The sequence below is a fragment of the Aotus nancymaae genome, unplaced genomic scaffold, assembly GCF_030222135.1.
Source record: "Aotus nancymaae isolate 86718 unplaced genomic scaffold, 86718_ANA_hifiasm-v0.15.2.pri h1tg000021l, whole genome shotgun sequence".
Lineage (NCBI taxonomy): Eukaryota > Metazoa > Chordata > Mammalia > Primates > Aotidae > Aotus > Aotus nancymaae.
Window position 1 is genome coordinate 13,897,111 of NW_026988433.1, and position 20,862 is coordinate 13,917,972.

Below are 20,862 nucleotides of genomic sequence, written 5' to 3' on the forward strand. Positions count from 1 at the left end.
CTGTCAAAAAAAGGCAAAGAAAGAAAAGAAAATTGGACCTACCTCGTATGATTGTAGTGCAATTAAATATATTAAATATACATAAAGCACCCAGCATGGTGTCTGGCACAAATCGAAGATTCAGTGAGGGCCATTCTTTTATTTGCCTGTCTCTGTTACTGAACTGTGAGCTCTTTGCAGGCTGGGATTGTGACTCATGGTTTGCTATGCCCTTGGCTCCTAGCACAGGCCCCAGCAGAATGTGTGTTCAGTCAATGATTCTGCTGTCTTTTGGGGGTTTGGAGGTGCCCTTGAGAAGCAGTGCAGCAGCTCCTTATTAACTCTTCCAAAAGAAAACATATGACCGGGCGAGGTGGCTCAAGCCTGTAATCCCAGCACTTTGGGAGGCCGAGGTGGGTAGATCACGAAGTCAAGATATCGAGACCATCCTGGCCAACATGGTGAAACTCCGTCTCTACTAAAAATACAAAAATTAGCTGGGCATGGTGGCATGCGCCTGTAGTCCCAGCTACTCGGGAGGCTGAGGCAGGAGAATTGCTTGAACCTGGGAGGTGGAGGTTGCAGTGAGCCAAGATTGTGCCACTGCACTCCAGCCTGGTGCCTGGCAACAGAATGAGGCTCTGTCTCAAAAAGAAAGGAAAAGAAAAAGGAAGAAAAGAAAAGAAAGAAAAGAAAAAATAAAAGAAAAGAAAACATATAGGTTCGAGTTTTATAACATGTGACTTACCCAAGCTACTCCTTTCTGGGCCTCAAGTTTCTTCATTGCAAAAATAACAACATCTACTTCCTAGGGTGTTGTGGGGATTAAATGGGATTGGCTTCAGGGATGGAGCTTGTGACCCTGACCCAGCCAATCAAAGTACTGATTTCTTGACTTTCCGCTTAGCTCAGGGATGATCATGTGATCAGGAGGGTCCAATAAGAATGACTCTTTGTAATAAGGCACAGGGTGCTTGGCTCACGCCTGTAATCTCAGCACTTTGGAAGGCCAAGGTGGTCGGATCACTTTGAGGTCAGTAGTTCCAGACCAGCCTGGCCAACATGTATAACCCCGTCTGTACTAAAAATACAAAAATTAGCTGGGCGTGGTAGTGGGCACCTGTAGTCCCAGCTACTCGGGAGGCTGAGGCAAGAGAATCAATAGCTTAAACCTGGGAGGCAGAGCTTTTAGTAAGCAGAGATAGTGCCATTGCACTCCAGCCTGGGTTGACAAAATGCTAGACTGTTTAAAAACAAAAAATGACTCTCCAGAATGGCAGATGCTATGGGAAAAGACTGGCCTTTCTCCCTCAGGACTGGAATGTGGATGTGGAGCTGTAGTGACTGCAGCTGTAGTGACCTTGTGGCCCCAATGAGAGAACATGGGGGCATGGAGGGCTGGGGGCATGGGAAGCAGGGGCAACAGAGAGAGTGGGAATGAAGCCACCACTGCAGAACCACGTTAGATGGAGGGAAACAGTTCTGTTGATATCATAAGTGCCCCGAATCCAGCTGTACCAGCAAGTAGCTCTTATTCTGGACTTCTCAGCTATGCACACCAAAACCCCTTTCGGCTTAAATTAGTTTGAGTTGGGTCTCCTGGCACTTACCACAGCAGCCCTTCTTCCTACCACCCTACAGTCAGGGATCTGTGTTCCTGGCAGCATCCCCGTCATGGCCATCCTTTTCCCTTTTGCCAGAAATTGGTCTCAAGGTGGGCTTGTGACCCACTTTGGGCCAATAAGATAGAAAATGAAGTCTGCTGGGAGCTTCTGGAAAACATCCTGCTCATTGATAAAAGAAGCAGGTAGGTGATAATACCTTTATATTACTTCCTTCTATTCCCATACATTGTCATATGAGGATGAGATGCTTGGAGCTGCTGCAGCCTTCTTGCAACCATGAAGATAGACTGTGACTACATAAACTTATTGGAGATGGCAGAGGAAAAAAATGGAAATATTCTGGGTTCTTGGTGTTTTTTTTCAGAGCTGAAAAAAACAACTCTGAATCTACTTACCTCTAAACTTTTTGTGAAGTTAGAAAACAGCTATTTATATCATTTAAGCCACTATTTACCAGGCAGTATTACTTTAAGCCACAGCATTGCTAACTGATATATATGTAGGTGATATTACATTTAGTTCCTCATTAAAAGAAGCACACAAAAAGTATATATTAAAAATAAGAACCACAAAAGGCTAAGAACATCAACTCCTTTATTATTATTGTTATTATTATTGATTATTTACTATTATTTCCCCCTAAACAACAGCACAACTCAAATAACAATAACACACCCGTCCCGCCCATATACACAATACCACTAGCCTGTCTGCCAGGCTATCTGGCCTTTGCTTGGTTCCTGATGGAGCTGTCTGGAGACAGCTCCCTCTGTAAAAATCCCGACTTAAACACAGGGGACAGAAGAAAGGGGGGACTTTGGCCAGATCATAAACTGAGAGGCTCCCAGAGTCCCTAGGGAGTGCTAACTTGGAAACCTTGGGAAGGTGCTGGAAACATCTGGGCAGAGGACAGAAGGCACTGTTTGTTTTCATGTGGTTGATGGATACATCCCATATGGGGATGTAAGACCTGTATATCACCCTTTGCAGGCCAGGCCTGTGGAAGCACAGTGGGGTGAGCTATTGGGTTATGCATGTGGCATGGTTTGGGAGCCATGGGAATTGGGAGCCCAGAGTAGGAACCTGGGTGATGGGGAGGTCCCCAGAGAAAAGTAACCCTTGCATTCACTGCAAGGTAAGATACAACATGAAATGTTAAGTCCCCTTTTATTTGTTTTGCAACTGTAGAATGTGCAACATTTCCATTAAGATAGAAAAGGTAAAGAAAGAAAAGCTAGTATTTTGGCCTAACGCAACCAAGCATGATTTGCCAATTGCGCTATCTCGTGGAGAAATCTACCACTATGCTATCCAGGGAATCTGTGGTCAGTCCCCATCCCCCCACCCCCCAACATTTTAGTTGCACTAAATCTGAGTTCAGCTAAAGTAATGTACCCTGGAATCAGAGAAGCTCTAGGGTTGGGGACAAAACAAGGATAGGCCAGTACTGGCATCTCAGGTACAGGTGACTTCCTGGCTGTCCTGGGGAAGCTCGTTGTTGAAACTGCTCTCTCCAAATGTTGAGTAAGGAGGGACCTGGGGAGCTTCGATGATCAGCAGACCCTCTGGGGAAAGTGAGGCAAATACTGTCACAGGATCCACCTCTGCAGGAAGCCTAGGAGAAACATGATTTATTCATTTATTACTGTTAATATAGCTTAAACATTATTTTATTCACTTGAAGGGACATATTTTTGATAAAAGCTTAGGCTTTGGGGACATAAAATGCTGGGTTTGAATCCTGGCTCTACCCCTTTCTAGCTGTGTGGTCTTGGGAAGATCACTCAATTGCTCTGAGCTTGTTTCCTTGTCTGCAAAATTAGGATAATAATATTGAACTTGTAGAGTATTTGAACTTCAGAGTCACTGAGTATGCTTTGCAAATGGTAAATGCTGTTTAAACAGTAGATCTTAACTTAAAAGAGAGCTATGGCCCACACGTTTGGTCCCAGGTGGAAGTCTTCACCTTAATACCAACTACTGACCACAATTACTAGCAGAAATGGCACCACTACGACCCCTTTATAGAGTGCAAGTAAGGTGTTATGCATAGCAGGCAACACATTTTCATTTGACATGTGCTTGCTAGAAAGTGTTCACTACAAAATGCATCAGTGATGATGCAGGCAGTAGGCACCTTGGTAGACAAAAGTGGCCAGGCTGGCTGCATGTAGATTTTAGATGGCAACATACTCTATGGTATTAAAAACAAGCCTTGATTTTGGTCATGCCCTAAGTATCTCTGATATGGTTCAACTGTGTCCCCACCCAGATATCATCTTAAATTGTAGCTCCCATCATTCTTCTGTGTTGTGGGAGGGACCCAATGAATTGAATCATGGGGTGGGGGCATTTCCCCCATACTGTTCTCATGGTAGTGAATAAGTCTCACGATATCTGATGGTTTTATAAGGGGAAATCCGTTTCACTTGATTCTCATTTTCTCTCTTGTCTGCTGCCATGTAAGACATGCCTTTCACCTTCTGCCATGATTGTGAGGCCTCTCAGCCACATGACACTGTGAGTCCATTAAACTTCTTTTTCTTTATAAATTACCCAGTCTCAGGTATGTCTTTATCAGCAGTGTGAGAATGGACTAATACAATCTCTTAGCAGATCGTAATTATCTTGTTCTCAAAACTAAATTATAGACAACACCTGGTTGGAGTATTATAAGAGGGTGATTAAGAGGTAATAATTAATATGCCCATGCTACAGATCACTAAACAGTCTGGGGGGAAATCAAATGACAAGCTCCACAAGTGAGAAAGCATCAAAGATGGGATTTCCAAATCCAAATCTGGTCCAAGTTCTAATAAGGTATTTTTACAATTCTTGGATTGCTTTGAGTGAATGAGGCTATCAAGAATTTGGTTTCTTCAACAAACTGTTAAAACTGTGAGGACATATTAGTGGTCTCACTGGGGTGCCATTATTTTTAAAATCATGAAATCCATGACCTGCTGAATACTTTCCATGTGCCAGCTACTTTGGCTGAATCATATCGTTTTCATGTTAACAATAATCCCACCAGGAAAATTCCATTGCTATCCCCATTTTACAGATGAAGAAATTGAGGCTCAAAGAGGTGAACTAATTTGCCCAAGGTCACTCAGCTGGCAAATGGCAGATAGGAAATGGAATTGGAATCCTGATCTCCAAACTCAAGAGTATCTGAACTTAATGCTCTCCTGCCTCTCCCAGTAACAGCCATTTGAAAAAAGGACTATGGCAGGAAGGCTCGGAAGTTCAATCAGAGCTTTCCACTGGTCCATGCTGGTTCTGCGTATTGTAAATACAAGGGTCTTGATGAAAGAACCAAGGCATGAGGTAAGCCCATTCCTGATCATGGGCAGGAGTCCTTTCTGGAGGGGCTGGGGAGTTTTCCTCCCTTCCTTCCTTCCTTCCTTCCTTCCTTCCTTCCTTCCTTCCTTCCTTCTTTCATTCTTTCTTTTTGTCTTTCTTTTCTTTTCTTTCTCTTTCTTTCTTTTCTTCCACTCTTCCTTTCTCCTTCCTTCCCTCCCTCCCTCTCTCTCTTTCTTTCTTTCTTTTCTTTCTTTCTCTTTCTTTCCTTCTTTCTCTCTCTCCTTCTCTCCCTCCCTCCCTCCCTTCCTTTCCTTTTTTTTCTATGTACAGCAACCTGTAGCCACATGAGCTGTATCTACTCAGGACATTCCTTGCCAAATTGGAACCATGGAGATGAACAAGGGTGCTTCTGGGAAGCACATTTGGAAGAGAAAGAGGGAACTAGGAAGCTGCCAAGTCAAGATTTTGAAGCAGAGACAAGGTCGAAAGTTTAGATCTCCCTCCCAATGCTGGGAATGGGCTGTTTAACTATGTGCACGCCAGCCCAATGCACACCAGGTACCGTGTGACAGGGTAGTGATGGCCCAGAGCATGTATTTTGCAGGCAGGCCAACCTGCATTCAAATTCCGACTCTTCCTGACTACACAACATGGGACTGGTGATCTTGCCTCTCTGAACCTATTTCTTTGCAGAAAAAGGGGGGCAATGATAGTTTCTACCTCTTAGAGTGGTGTGGTAATTACGGTGCAATCTTTGGCCTTACATGTTGCCATCTTGATAGCCAGATGCAGTTTCATACAAATTGCAGTGTCATTGAACCACAGAGTATCAGGGCCCCAACAGATCTCCCTGATTGTCCATGACAATGCTGTCATATTACACATGGGGAAACTAAGGCTCAGAGAAACAGACATGTCCAAGGTCTCTCGCCAGGTGACTCGTATGTTAAACCCACTTGGTGGAAAAGCAATTCCTCTTCAATTCTCTTTCAGTGCTTCTACTTACGTCTGAAGGAATGTCTTAGCCAAGTACTAATGTGCCTTTAACGCCTTCAGCCTCTATCACCTGCTACCTTCCCCTTTTAATAATGAAAGAGCTGAGGCCCTTAGGCAGGCAATATTATCTGGTTGGAATTTAACCACATTTTGCTTTCATTGGATATATTTCATGATTGCCTTCCTCAGTGAACATTTTAGTGATGAGAATTTAACTTTATCAAAAATGAGTTGATTTAAAAGAAAAAAAACCTTTGGTAAATCATGATACAGCAATGTAAGCACATAAAGCAAAACACAGTGAAGACAGTATGTGAATGACAGTGTTGCAAATGACTGTAATTTGGTTTCTCCTAACCAAATAGGAAGATCACGGACTTTGAAAGTTGAGAGACCTGTGTTCAGGTCCCAATCTGCTCTTTTTTTTTTTTTTTAAACAGCTTTATTGAGATATCATTGGGATATAAAATTGTATATATATGCATATATATGGTATACAAGTTGATGTTCTGATGTATGTATATGTCGTGAATACAGTGATCGCCACAGTCAAGCTAATGAACATAGATTTTGTGTATGTATGTGTGTTGGGAAGATTACATCTAAGTCAAGAAGATTAAATTTGCTACCCTCCTAGCGAATTTTGAATATATGACATAGTATTGTAAACTATCACTGCCATGCCGTGCATTAGCTCTCCAGAACTTACTTATCTTGCAAAACAGAAACTGTGTATCCTTTAACCAACATCTCCCCATTTCCCATCCCGTACCCACCTCTGACAACCACCGCCCTACTCTCTGTTTCTATGAGTTTGACTGTTTTGGATTCCACATATCGTGAGATCAGGCAGTATTTCTCTTTTTGTGTCTTTCTTATTTCACTCAGCAGAATGTCCTCTAGCTACATCCATGCTGTGCCAATGGCAGGATTTCCTTCCTTTTTCTCCTCTGTCACCCAGGCTGGAGAGCAGTGGTGTGATCTTGCCTCATTGCAACCTCCACCTCCTGAGTTCAAGCGATTCTCCTGCCTCCGCCTCTCGAGTAGCTGGGATTACAGGCGTGCACCACCACACCCAGCTAATTTTTGTATTTTTAGTAGAGATGAGGCTTCACCGTGGTGGCCAGGCTGGTCTCAAACTCCTGACCTCAAGTGATCTGCCTGCCTTGGCCTCCCAAAGTTCTGGGATTGTGGGCATGAGCCACCACACTCAGCCTCCTTCTTAAGGCTTAATAATACTGTACTTCAAATCTCTTTTGTTACTTGCTGTGTGACCTTAGTTGAGTCCTCTGAGCTTCAGTCTCTTTATCCACAAGATGGGCTTAATAATACCTACTCATGGCCAGGCATGGTGGCTCACATCTGTAATCCCAGCACTTTGGAAGGTCGAGGTGGGTGAATCACCTGAGGTCAGGAGTTTTCGAGACCAATCTGGCCAACATGGTGAAACCCCATCTCTACTAAAAATACAAAAAAAAAAAAATTAGCCTGGTGTGGTGGCACATGCCTGTAGTCCCAGCTACTCAGGAAGCTGAGGCAGGAGAATTGCTTGAACCTGGGAGATGGAGGTTGCAGTGAGCTGAGATCACATCACTGCACTCCAGCCTAGGTGACAGAGCCAGACTCTGTCTCAAAAAAAAAAAAAAAAGACCTACTCAATAGGATTTTTCTAAAGATTAAAGAAAATTAAACCTGTAAACCTCTTAACATGGTTCCCAGCACATCATAGTGTCATATGTGGCAGAACAGATACCTGGGAAGATGTGGAACGAGGGAATGAGGAAAGTAAAGCTTGCCTTGGTTCTAGGCATCTTTCCTTGGTGATTTCCTGCATCCTTGCTTCCTGTTCTCTTATCCAAGTTGGGTGTGGAAAACAGCCTAGCTGCAGTCCTTACCCTGCCCCCAGCCTGACAGGAAGCCCCAGACCTCTCCCTTTTCTTCTCATCCAGTCCACACGGAGATGGATGTGTTGGGATGAATTTCCTGCTGTGGTTAAGGCAAGCAGCTGCAGCATCCTGCCTGGGTGGAAATCTCCAAGGATCTCAGCCTGGCTGAAGGAATCTCCCTGTCCTCTAATGACCGGAGTTTTCCCTGGGAGAGGAGGCAACAAGACCTCCTGAGATTGGTCCAGAGGTGTCCCAGCCTCCAGTTCAACTCCTTGGTGTCTGGAGTCTGGGCAGAGCCAGGAGTTCCCAGGGGTCCCAGCTGCTGAAGTGTAAGTCTAGCCTTGTGAAGTCTTTTCATAATAGTAGTTCCCACGGACCCAGCCCTGAGTCTGTATTCCATGTTTAATGCCTTATACACATCGTCTCACTCCCATCACAACCCATCCACGTGGGAATGTGGGAATGGAAGCTCAGAGCAGTTAAGCAAGTTCCCCACTCACTTTCTCATGGAGCCAGGATTCCTTGTACCCAGAGCTGAGATTCAAAATATTTAACAACTGGCACAGCTAGGCACTGGCCATTCAGAAGGGATGAGTATATGTCACAGTGATAGAGGCAGGCCCTGGGACTCTTTAGTTGTTGGAAGGTGGAGAGGTTTAGAGGGTCCTGGGGACAGGATCAGGGTGACTGCAGTTGACTAGGGAGGGTACTTGGGGGGCTCAGGGCAAGGGCTAGCCAATATTCAGGGGTCCTCAACCCCCAGATCATGGACCAGTACCCATCTGTGGTCTGTTAGGAACCAGGCCACATATCAGGAGGTGAGCCGCAGTTCAGCCAGCATTACCGTCTCAGCTCCACCTCCTGTCAGATCAGTGGTGACATTCGATTCTCATAGGAGCTTGAACCCTGTTGTGAGCTGTGCATGCGAGGGATCTAGGTTGTGCGCTTCTTATGAGAATCTAATGACCGATGATCTGCGGTGGAACCATTTCATCCCTCAGTCCATGGAAAAATTGCCTTCCATGAAACTGGTCCCTTGTGCCAAAAAGGTTGGGGACCACTGAATATTTTAACAACTACCCCAGCTCAGCAGTTGAGCACCAGCCTGGAGCAATTTTAGGCATTTCTCATCAGGTTACTTCCAGCAAGCTATTTCGTTTAACGCCTTGGAGCTTGTGAAATCCACACACACACCAAAAAAATCATCACCCTTTTAAGATGATTAATTCACCTCTTTCTCACTCAGTCCCTTTTACAGCTATGCCCTGCTTGTGGCTCCACCCTGAGACGTCATTTGAGCCTTGACATCAGCTCCCCCGCTCTCTCTCTTCCTTCCTCTCCCCTCAGCAATGTTGAATCCACTTGCTGTACCAGGGAGAGGAGTGGGGCAGGGAGATGGCAGGCAAGCCAGTGAACACAAAGAGCAAACAGTTTGGCGTTTGCCTTATCAGGAAGTGTCCACAGGCTTCCAAGAACTGCAGAGGCTCTGGGAGGGCCTGGGATGAACACGTTGGGGGAGAGACAGGAATGTAGAAACCCAAAGCTGGAAGAAGCCTCAGAATTCAGAATTCAGCTACTGTGATCTCTCCAGACACAGAATGTCTTTGTAAAGGCTGGTGGAAAAGTTAAGAGTCAACAACAACAATAATAACAACAAACTGCCACGTATGAGCAGTGACCTCATAAGTGGCAGTTTGCTATGCCATGACCTCACGCCATTTTCAGCCAGGAACTCTGAAAGGCTGGAATCAGCATCCCTTTTACAGATGAGGAAACAGCATTCCTTGCTCAAGGACTGAGCGTGGAACTCAGAGGTCAGGGATCTATTTTGGGCCCTTCTAAATTCTAGTTGTAAAGACCTTGGGTATGTCCTTTCACCTGTGGGAGACTTAGTTTCCCTGTATTGCAAGGAGGGTCATGTCTCTTCTCCCCAATGCACACTTTTGCTGCAAAGGCTAAATGCAACAATTAGGGGTCGGGTGTGGTGGCTCACACCTGTAATCCCAGCACTTTGGGAGGTGGAGGCGAGCAGAACACTTGAAGTCAGGAGATCAAGACCAGCCTGGCCAAACACGGTGAAACCTTGTCTCTACTAAAAATACAAAAATTAGCTGGGCTTGGTGGCAGGCGCCTGTAATCCCAGCTGCTTGGGAGGCTGAGACAGGAGAATCGCTTGAACCCAGGAGGCGAAGGTTGCAATGAGTTGAGATTGCACCACTGCACTGCAGCCTGGGCAACAGAGCACAACTCCATCTCAAACAACAACAAAAAAAGTTTAGGACCAGAAATGCACACAGTGGGTGATGCTGATTGCTGATGAGAGAGAAGGTATATATGAAGCACCTAGCGGTTGTTTAAGGAGTGCAGCCATCATGACCACATTGTGCAACTCTTCTCCTATAGGTATTACCAGTTAGGGGTTCATGGTGGCTTTGGTTCATGGCTTCAGCCTGGTTGTCTTTGGCTGCTCTCATGGTTCCCCCAGGCTCCCTTTCCCCCTTAAACATGAATCCTCTCTACTCCCTCCCCTCAGCAAAATGGCCCCTCCTCTGTCCCTGTCTCTCGGCCTCCAAACCCCTCTGGGTAGTACACATTGGCATCAGGACACTTTCTAACTTCGTTTTTGTGGATGCTCTAGAGAAGGTGCTTATTCTCCTGGCAGGGCAGAGGCAGAGCAAGCAGCCTGCAGGATATTCTGCTGGGGCACTTGAGGAACCAGGGGATGGTCTTTCTGGATGATGACAGAGATCCTCCCTCAGCTATGCCCCGTGGGTAGGGAGGGTGTGATTGTGGACAAGTCATTGTCTGGCCTACCCCCAGATGCTTATTCTATAAAAGGGGGTTGCTGGTTGGGCACAGTGGCTCATGCCTCTAATCCCAGCACTTTGGGAGGCCAAGGTGGGTGAATCGCTTGAGCACAGGGGTTTGAGGCCAGCCTGGGCAACATGGCGAAATCCCATCTCTACTAAAAAAAATACAAAAAATTAGCCAGACATGTTGGCACATGCTTGTAATCCCAACTACTTGGGAGGCTGAGGCATGAGGGTTGCTTGAACCCAGGAGGTGCAGGTTCCTTAAGCCAGAATTGCACCACTGCACTCCAGCCTGGGTGACAGGGTGAGACTCAGTCTCAAAATCAATCAATCAATCAATCGATAATAAATAAAATGGGGTTTTTAATACCCACTTCACAGGGCACTGGGCAGATGAGAGGATGCAATCTACATGCTCCCCCTTCTGGGACCCTACTGCAGGTCTGCTGGGACACTTTCTTCTTGTTAGGTGTGAGGGTTCAATTCCCTGCCCCAATGGGGTGTCTTTTTTTTGAGACCTTGTTTCTCTTGTGTTGCCCAGGCTGGAGTGCAATGGTGAAATCTCAGCTCACCTCAACCTCCGCCTCCCAGGTTCAAGCAATTCCCCTGCCTCAGCCTCCCGAGTAGCTGGGATTACAGGCATGCGCCACCAAGCCCAGCTAATTTTGTACTTTTAGTAGAGATGGGATTTCTCCATGTTGGTCAAGGCTGGTCTTGAACTTCTGACCTCAGACTCGCAAAGTGTTGGGATTACAGGTATGAGCCACCTCGCCTGGCCCAAGGGGATGTCTTAAAAGAGAGATGCCCAAGAGGAAGAGACCCCAGATTGTGGGTCCCAGGTGTGCCCCCTCCTCCACTCCCACCCTGAGCTCCACACCTGGGGTTACTTACTGGATTTTCTTTGTGAAGTTCTTAGAAACGATGCCACCTTCTTGCTGTTTCTCTTCGTGTTTGCCTGGAAGGAAGAGAAGCGGGGCGGGTCAGCGTCTATGTTCCTTGGGCATCCTTCAGGACTCAGGCTTGGATTCAAATCCTGGCCCTGGACCTGCCTTGCTGTGTGGCTTAGGCCTACCCTAGAGACTCCATTTGTCTAAGCCTCAAGGACCTTGTCTGCCACACGGACCCACCGAGGTCCACCTCCAAGGCTGGCTGTGAAAGTGAAATAAGAAAATTGATGTAAAGGAGGGGTAGGCCGTGGTTTGTAGGTAATTAAGGGTTAGTCTTAGGAAATTGCAGAAATTGGGCCGTGTGTTGTGCCAAATCTTCCGAGTCTCCCACCTGACCCCTCTTCCCTAACCTGCCAATAGAACCCTGGAGCTGACATCCCAGACTGGGTGGCAGGCTCGAAGTGGGGTCATGTGCTGAGGGTGACTGCCATGTAGCTTGCTTTACAGCTAACAGCGTGCTTTCCTAACTCCGAGCCCAGATGCCATTCTCCCTCTGTTTCCTACGTGGAAACTGAGGCCTGGTGATGGGTCCTGGGTCGCCCAGCAGGTCCGTGGTGGCTGTGGGCTTTGAATCAGCTTGCTCCGAGTCTAGGTCAAGTTCTAGGACCCTAATGCCCCTCTGCCCTTGAATTTCTGTCTGTTCCAGTTCCCGCTTAGCTCTTTAAGCCGAATTATCTGTACCCAGTAGTGAAAGCACTGCCCAGAAAAAGAATGCTTCAATCTACCAAAAACACCCAGTTTTTCCTAAGGGCACTGCGGATGTGAAATTCCACCAGCCCTGCCTCCTACCGTGTGATAAGCGAGGGCTTCCCAACCTGCTTAGGGAGGAAAAAGATGAAATTACAAGAGGGCTTGGGCCTAAACTGGTTTTGATCTTGAAATGTATATAGCACATTCTAATTCTCTCAGCCTCTCCTCGTTTCTTTCTTTCTTTAATAGAGAGTGTGTCTCCAATTTCTTGTTAAACAAAGGGGATTAGCACAACAATGGGGCTATTCAGCTGTTACTTTTCACTTCTCATTTGCGGGGCCACCTTCGAGGGGTAAGAACCCTCCTGTGTTCTGAGGGGCTTTGAAATCTAGAATGTAAATAACTTTGTTGAATATGGCAGTCTGGATTTTTTTAAACTGACAACTTATAGCTAATTATATTACTAATTACTTTTAATTATTTCTTTTTTAATAGCTCTTTTTGTGGTTATAAGATAATGCATGTGTATGTTAGAAAATGCAGAAAATAGGCCAGGCATAATGGCTCACTCCTGTAATGCAGGCATTTTGAGCGTCTGAGACAGGAGGATCACTCCAGGAGTTTGAGACCAGCCTGGACAACATAACGAGACACCGTTTCTAAAAATTATTAATAATAATTAGCCAGGTGTGATGGTGCCTGCCTGTAGTCTCACCTATTTGGGAGACTGAGGTGGGAAGATTGCTTGAGCCCAGGAGTTTGAGGTTACAGTAACCTATGAATCCACCACTGCAGTCCAGCCTGGGCGACAGAGTGAGATCTAGTCTCCAAATTTAAAAACAACAACAGAAAAGGAAAGAAAACACTTTAAAAAAGAAAAAAACATCAAAATTACACACAATCCTGTCACCCCGAGGAAGCCATGTCATCCCCCAATCCGTGGAAAAATTACCTTTCACAAAACTGGTCCCTGATGCCAAAAAGATTGGGGACTGCTGAATATTTAAACAAATATTCTGACTTTTCTTTCTATGCTTCTTAGAAATATGTAAATGTTATATAATATTGATACATATCATTATTCTATCAAATGGGATGTTTCTATGCATTATGTTTGAAACTTATTTTTCTCTCTTGCTAACACATTATAATTACTTTTTCATATTACCAAATATTCGTTGGCAACATAATTTTTACTGGCTGCTGTGCTCTATTGAGGAATATATAAGGGCTAACTTAGCCAGTCCTCTACTTCTGGGCACTGAAGAAGTTTCCAACAGTGGAGTGTCTGGCTAACCAGAACATGCTATTCTGTGAATGCGTGGCTGCTTAATGAGTCTATTCTGACTGGGCGAGGTGGCTCACACTTGTAATTCCAGCACTGTGGGAGGCCGAGGCAGGCGAATCACCTGAGGTCAGGAGTTTGAGACCAGCCTGGTCAACATGGTGAAACTCCATCTCTACTAAAAATACAAAAAATTAGCTGGGCGTGGTGCCACATGCCTATAATCCCAGCTACTCAGGAGGCTGAGGCAGGAGAATCGCTTGAGCCAGGGAGGTGAAGGTTGCAGTGAGCTGAGACCACGCCACAGCACTCCAGCCTGGGCCACAGAGTGAGACTCTGTCTCAAAAAAAAAATTAAGCAGGAGTGTCTGGCTAACCAGAACATGCTATTATGTGAATGTGTAGCTGCTTAAAGAGTCTGTTCTGTGCTGCCAAATCTGTGACCACCAACTGCCTGGCTCTGGCACAGGCCTGTGGCCAGCAGGGCACTGTCTGTTCTTCGGTATCCTCCTCCTAGCCAGGGCGCCGGAAGACCTGCTTCCCCTGGGGACGGGCCAGTGCCTCTGACTCAGCCCTTTTGCATCCTAGACTCCTCCTGCCTGCTGGTGTTCTGCGAATAATAAATGATGATGATATGAATAATAACAGCAAACTAATATAGTGCTTCCTTGGTGTCAGCCACTATTCTAAGCACCTTATCTATATCAACACCTTTAATTTTTGCAACAACCTTAAATAATAATAGTAAAACAATAATATAAGCGGGCACTTTTATTATTACCATTTTGTAGATAGGAAACCCGAAGTTCAGAGAGGTTAAGTGCTGTACCCAAGGTCACACAGCTTGGAAGTAACTAGTGCCAAGACTCAAAAGCAGGCAGATAGGTTCTGGAATACTGGGTTTCAGACTTCAGTCTCTACTCTGACATTTCCTAGCACATCTCTAAGTTTCTCTGAGCCTCAGTTTATTCTTCTCTGAAATGGGAATGACAACACCTGCCTTATTGGGTTACTGTAGAAAGCAAATGAAAGCGAGTCACAGAACGGCTTTGGAAGTTATAAAAATACCATGTGAAGGTAAACGCTTGTGGTTTATTTTGATGTTTGGGGAAAGGACTGCTCCTCAGAAACTAGATACCTCTGTCAATGCTCTGAAAACAGGGTACTGGGATTAGGGAAAGGAGGATCTCTGAGGAGGCAAAGCTCTAAGATTTCCGTAAGAGGGGCCTGGAACTGGGGTAACCTGCTTGAAAGAGGGTATTGTTAGGAGGAGCACTTTGAAACTTAATTTGCATAGTATTTGCATACTTAGCTTGGGGCAGCTTAAGGATTATGAGTGATTTTTGATTTCTTATTTTACTTTCCTAACTACATACTCTATCATGAAGACATTTGATTTTTATAAACAGAAAAAGGTAATTATTATGATTTTTAAAAATGTGGCCAGGTACAGTGGCTCATGCCTGTAATCCCTAGCACTTTGGGAGGCCAAGGTGAGCGGATCACCTGAGATCAGGAGTTCAAGACCAGCCTGGACAACATGGTGAAACCCCGTTTCTACTAAAAATACAAAAATTAGCTGGGTGTGGTGGCAGATGGCTGTAATCCCAGCTACTCAGGAGGCTGAGGCAAGAGAATCGTTTGAACCCAGGAGGTGGAGGTTGCAGTGAGCTGAGATTGTGCCAATGTACCTGTACTCCAGCTTGAGTCACAAGAGGGAGATTTCATCTCAGAAAAAAAGCATCTACACGTCAGAGACCCCTTGCAGACATGCTTTTTTCAACATGCCTCAGAGAAATAAATGTAGGTAGAACACTATTAGCCCAGCTAAAGAAAGAAGGTGCTGTTTCCAGGGAAGGCAGAGTCCCTGGGACTAAGGAGAGGGGTGGGAATAAGGCCTTGGGGCTTTCCAGTCTCTGTCTTAGCCAGGATTTGGCCCAATGGTCCATGAAGGGAACATTTCTTGGCTGGTAGTTGCAGGATGGGGGCAGGGGAATCTGAGGCTTACTGGAAATTGCTTAGTCCAGCATTTTCCAAACATGTCCCTGAATGAGACACTCATACATAGTCAGATAAGACAAGGCTGCCTCTTAGAGATTCATAAACTATATTAGTGACTTAAAGGCTCTGATAAGTCCTGCAGTGAGAAGACCTGTTTAGAATTTTGTTTCTACTGGTACCTTATAAGACTCTGACCTCTCCTCCTTCTGTCTCTCAGATGCCTAGTAACAGCTTGAAGTTCACTGGTAAATTCTGATCTTGTCTACCTCTTCATAAGACCAACAGTAAAACTGAGGCCCCATAGGCTGTTGGATTTGCCCAGGGCTACACTGTCAGAAGTAGGTCCAGCCATCCTGACTCAGAAACATCCAGAGAGACCTGACAGTGAATGTTAGACACTGCCACGGAGAAGTGGGTGATCTCAGGTGAGTTACTTTCTCTGGGCCTCAGTTTCCTCATCTATGTAATGGGGTTAACAAACCTACTCACATTTCCTAGGAGGTCCTTGTGAGGAACCACTGAGCCACCACCACAGGTAGGCGTTTAGCACGTGCTTGTGGAGGAAGGGATTTGTCATTATGTGGTACAGGGTGGGAAACTGGATCTGACTTCCGACTTCTCTTGAAAGTTGTTTTTTACTTATTTTTATTTATTTTTATTTTTTGAGACAGACTTTCTTTGAAAGCCCTTGTATGAGCTGTCAGGGAATTTGGATTCTGTCTAGCTGATCCCACTAATTACACATCTGAAAAGCTTTGTCTTTGTCTTTTTAAGCTCCCAATAACCCCATTTTACAGACGCAGAAACTGAGGCTTCATGACTCACCCAAAGCGTCCGGATTAGTAAGATACTTAGCTGAGATCTCAACATGGAGCTGCCAGACCCCACCTGTTATGAAGCACCTACCAAAGAGGATGGTGGAAAGCCCTCCAGGCTGGATAGAGGGCCTCCTAGAGGGGCCACAGGGTGGGGTAGACCCTTGGATTAGGGCTGGAAACATCTAAGACCCTAATTAAGGACAGAAGGAATGGTGATAATCACTCTGTTTAGAGAATGCCAGACAAGCACTATTATTCGCTCCATTTTACAGACACTCTGCACGTATTATCATAGGTAGTCTGCACGTGTTTAATCTTTCCTACATTCTTGCAGGACAGGTATTATTATAATCCCCATTCTGCAGATGGGAAAACTGAGGCTCAGCGGGATGAAAAGACTTTCTCATCCACATCCACCATACTAGTGAACAGCAGTGCTGGGATCTTAACCCAGGTTTCGAAGAGCATCTATTATTTGTTATTTATTGGCGCCTTCCTGGATGCCTGGCACTCTAACAACAACAACGACAATAATAATACAGACTCCTTTTGTTCCAGGTCGTAGAAATGTGAAAGGAAAATAAATCTGGGGCTCCCAAATCACTAAGCTAAAGGGAAAAGTCAGGCTGGGAACTGTTTAGGGCCAACCTACCCCGCGTTCTATTCAGTCACCCCTCTGCTGCTGACAGAGATGCGTATCTGATTGCCTCCCTTGGAAAGGCTGATTAGAAACTCAGAAGAATGCCATCATTTGTCTCTCACCTATCTGTGGCCTGGAAGCCCTCTCCCTGCTTCAGATCTTCCTGTCTTTGCTTCCAGTTGTCCCGCCTTTCCAGACAGAACCAGTGTACTTCTTACATATATCGACTGACTTCTCACGTCTCCCTAAAATGTATAAAATTAAGCTGTGCCTGGACCACCTTGGGCATGTGTCATCGGGACTTCCTGAGGCTGTGTCACAGGCATGTCCTCGACCTTGGCAAATAAACTTCCTAAATTAACTGAGATCTGTCTCAGATTTTCTGGGCTCACAGGTATGTACACGTTTTACAGCATCACCTCATTTAATCCAACAACCTTATGGTGTAACTATTTGAACCCTAATTTCCAGAAGAGAAAAGAAAACAGAAGCACAAAGAAGTGAAGGAATTTGCACATCCTGCTGTTTAGAGTTGGAGCCAACTTCTCGGATCTCGTGCCTGGCTTCCCAGCCAACTCAGAGATCTGGCTGACCCTGTCCGTCAGCACGTGGCCCCAGCGTGTCTCCCGGCCCACCACACCCGCCCGAGCCTCTGATGTTTATAATTCTGCTGTGACTGGCTTGAAACTCCCCCTGAACGCTGCCGGGGCTTGTTCCTGCCCAGCCTTTGTTTGCAGTGGCTTTAATTGATTTTCTGGAAGGCAAGCCTCTGCCGGGAACACAATCTTTGTAATGGAGTATTAATTGTAAATCGGGAGGGAACGAAAAGAAAGCTTTTTCTGCTGCCCAGCTTAACAGGGGCTGAGCTTCCTGCCTTCTCTTTTTTCCCCCTCGTATGTTTCTTTCTTCCAGGGTGGGATGTGGCAGTAATAGCCCTGGCCTAAAGCTGTGGACAGCTACAGTCCCTACTCACGTCTTCTTGCTGACTCATGGCATGACTGTGACTAAGTCCCACCTAGGCCTCAGCCTCATCACTGCAAGAAGGGCCTAGCCACCCCTGCTACTCTGGGCTGGTCTGAGGATGATTTTGGAGAAGTCTAAGAATTTCAGCCCAGTCCTTGGTACCTAGTAGGTGCTCAGTAAATCATCACTTCTTTCTGGCCTCCTAATTCTTAGATAGCCTGGGTCTGAATCCTTGGTGGCCTTGAACAAGTTACTTCCATCTCTCTGTGCCTCGGTTTCCTCATCTGCAAAAAGAGAAGATAAACAGTACCCACCTCCTCTGGTTGTTGTATTAGCTGAGATGTTACAGGCAACGGCACTTAGCAAGGTGCCGAACATGTAGTTAGCACTCAAAGTTACCAGTTAGTGTTATTATAATTACTGGTAAGCCTCAGTTTCCTTGTCTGAGACAAGGAGAGGTGTTTCACGAGAAGCCAGTTGTGGTTATTAACACTATCACCATTCAGCCTTAACGTGCACTTCTAGACCCTATGTTGTGAGGCTGGAGTGCACCAAATCCCATTTCTTCTTCGTTTTTTAATTCTTTGATACCTGCTTAATCTATTCTTTCTATTAAATGCTCTCTGTCAAAATATCCAACACGGTTTCATTTTCCTGCCTGTACCCTGATTGATCAGCACCCAAAGGCCCTAATAGCTGAGTCAGGCAGGTTAAGTGCTCTCCAGGGAGCCCGGAGAGGAGATCTTTTCCAGAAAGATAACTTTGCAGGCTGCATTCCTGAGCCCTGAGGTCACCTGGGTCACACTGTCATAGCATCTGCTCTCAGGAAACTTTCTCCTGGCTATTCCCAGGGCTGAGGCCTACACCCCCTCCCCAGTCGCCTCTCCCTCCTGCCCCCGACTCACCAGACACCTCCACGTATCCATCTTTGGTCTTCACCATCAACTCCTCCGACTTGAAGCTGTGCACATTCACACACACTTTCCAGGGCTCCCCAGGGAAGGGTGGGGGGGTCCTGCCCTCAGCAGGCACCCCAAACCTGGCAGTGGCAGTCGGGCCCCGGGGCACCATGCCTGACCTTAGGGTGCCTGGCCAGGCTGAGGAGAGACGAGGCAGAGCCCAGTCGGGCCAAGGGGCCGTCAAGTCATCTGGGAAGGGGTCCATACCAAAGCCGTCATCCAGCAGGCGAGAGGAGAGGGGAGAGTCCCGGAAGGGGTCTCGGCGCAGGCGGCTTGGGTAGTGGCAGGAGAAGGGCATCTGACCGTCAGCCATGGTGGCTGCTGAGCTCAGAGGGAAACAGAGGCTCAGAGAGACAGAACCACCTGCCCAAGGTCACACAACAAGATGGTGTGGCAGGGCTGGTTTATTCTTCAGCTTCCGAAAAGGCTGCTCTTCTGCAGGGAGAAGCAGAACCAACCGCTGCCAGTGACAATTGTGCCCCCTCGGCTGGGGTCCCAGCCCCTAAAGGTGACCCCCAGGCAGGTCCAGCAGAATCCCAGAGGGCCCCTCTCTGCACTGCCTCACGACAGACCAGCAAGCCACTGCCTTCCCAGACCGCCCAGGCTGGCAGCCAGAGCCGCTGAGATCTAGAGTGGAGCCAGGAGCTTAATAAACCCAGGGCACGCGCGCCTAGAAACTTCTTCTGGCTCCTTCTGGGATGCAAGCCTTCTATTTATTTGCTGCTGGAAGCTGGAGGCGGGTTTTGCAAGCGTCTCCTGTCACAGGAGTATTCGGAGGTGATGAACTAGCCCCGGAGAATCCACAGAGGGAACAACTGGCCTGGCTGGGAGGGGCCGCGTCCAAGTTCAGCCAGCCTCTCCAGACGCTCTCTCCTCCCCTGGCCGCTCCGCTCAGCTCCGCCCTCCGCTCGCTCCGGGAGCTGGAACCGCCCTCCCCAAGCAGGGCACCAAGGCCTGGCTATTAATAACCCCGAGCCTGGCTGAGGGCTCAGGTCACCCTCTGGAAATACCTTCCCCAGAGCGTGTTGTATCCTGCCTTTCCCCTGGGGACCTGCAGAAGGGAAAGAGAGAGACAGGAGCTCAGTGGATTTGAAGGATGGCCCTGACTTGGAATCCCCACTTACAAGGTGGCCAAACTCCTAGATCCTCAATGCCCTCCGGGGAGAGTGGTGAAGAAAAAAGAAGTTTTAAAAAATGTATATATACATATACATACACACACACACACACACACACACATATATATTCATGTGACACTTGTTAAAGTATGATAAGTAAGAATAAAATGTTTTTAAAAGATAAAAATGTTTTAAAATGTATATATGTATATATATATTTGTATGAACCTTGTTAAAGTATGATAAACAAGACTTTACCGGGCAGGGGAACTTTCTCCATAAATGCAGGGATCCCAGAAATGGGATTTTGCAGTGAGGGAGAAAGATCAGACTCCACACCCAGTAGGTCATGGGTAAGTGGGAATTTGTATCCAAGAAGCAGGTGGGAGGGTTGGCGAATGGAAAATTACTTGGAGGAATGTCCAGGGGGTCAGGGCAATTCTGGCTCAACTAACCTAAGAGGATTCTTGCTGAAGACAGGCCAGGGTGCTCAGACATCACCTGGGGGATGGTGGAGGATGAGGAAACTAATCAGATATTGAGGGTGATCAGAAATCGAAGATGGGTGATTGCTGCTAAACGGACTTAGCAGAGTTCGTGCCAAAACTGAATTTTTATAAAGAACTGCAGAGATGGGCTTAGGAGAAGATTCAGTAATCTGATTAATGTTTGGTCAAGCAAAGCATCTTTAGCGATAGTAACATTATTCCTGGGCACCTCCAAGTTGTCAGTTTTTCTCCTTATAAATGGACATAATAGTAGCCAACTCGCAGACCTGCCATGAGGAATACGTGAGCTAATTCTCTTCCAGCACCCAGCAGTCTGATGGGCACCTTT

At 46.4% G+C, this 20,862-nt stretch overlaps 1 protein-coding gene across 1 annotated transcript; it reads right to left on the minus strand.

Annotated features, from left to right (window-relative positions):
* Positions 1 to 2,181: 2,181 nt before the first annotated feature.
* Positions 2,182 to 19,686, minus strand: HSPB8 (heat shock protein family B (small) member 8). Its single transcript, XM_012468982.2, has 3 exons — positions 18,854 to 19,686; positions 11,497 to 11,560; positions 2,182 to 3,219 (listed from the first exon to the last, which is right to left on the minus strand). Exons 1-3 carry the CDS (start codon positions 19,218 to 19,220, stop codon positions 3,060 to 3,062), a joined length of 591 nt encoding a protein of 196 aa, XP_012324405.2. The 5' UTR covers positions 19,221 to 19,686; the 3' UTR covers positions 2,182 to 3,059.
* Positions 19,687 to 20,862: the final 1,176 nt, after the last annotated feature.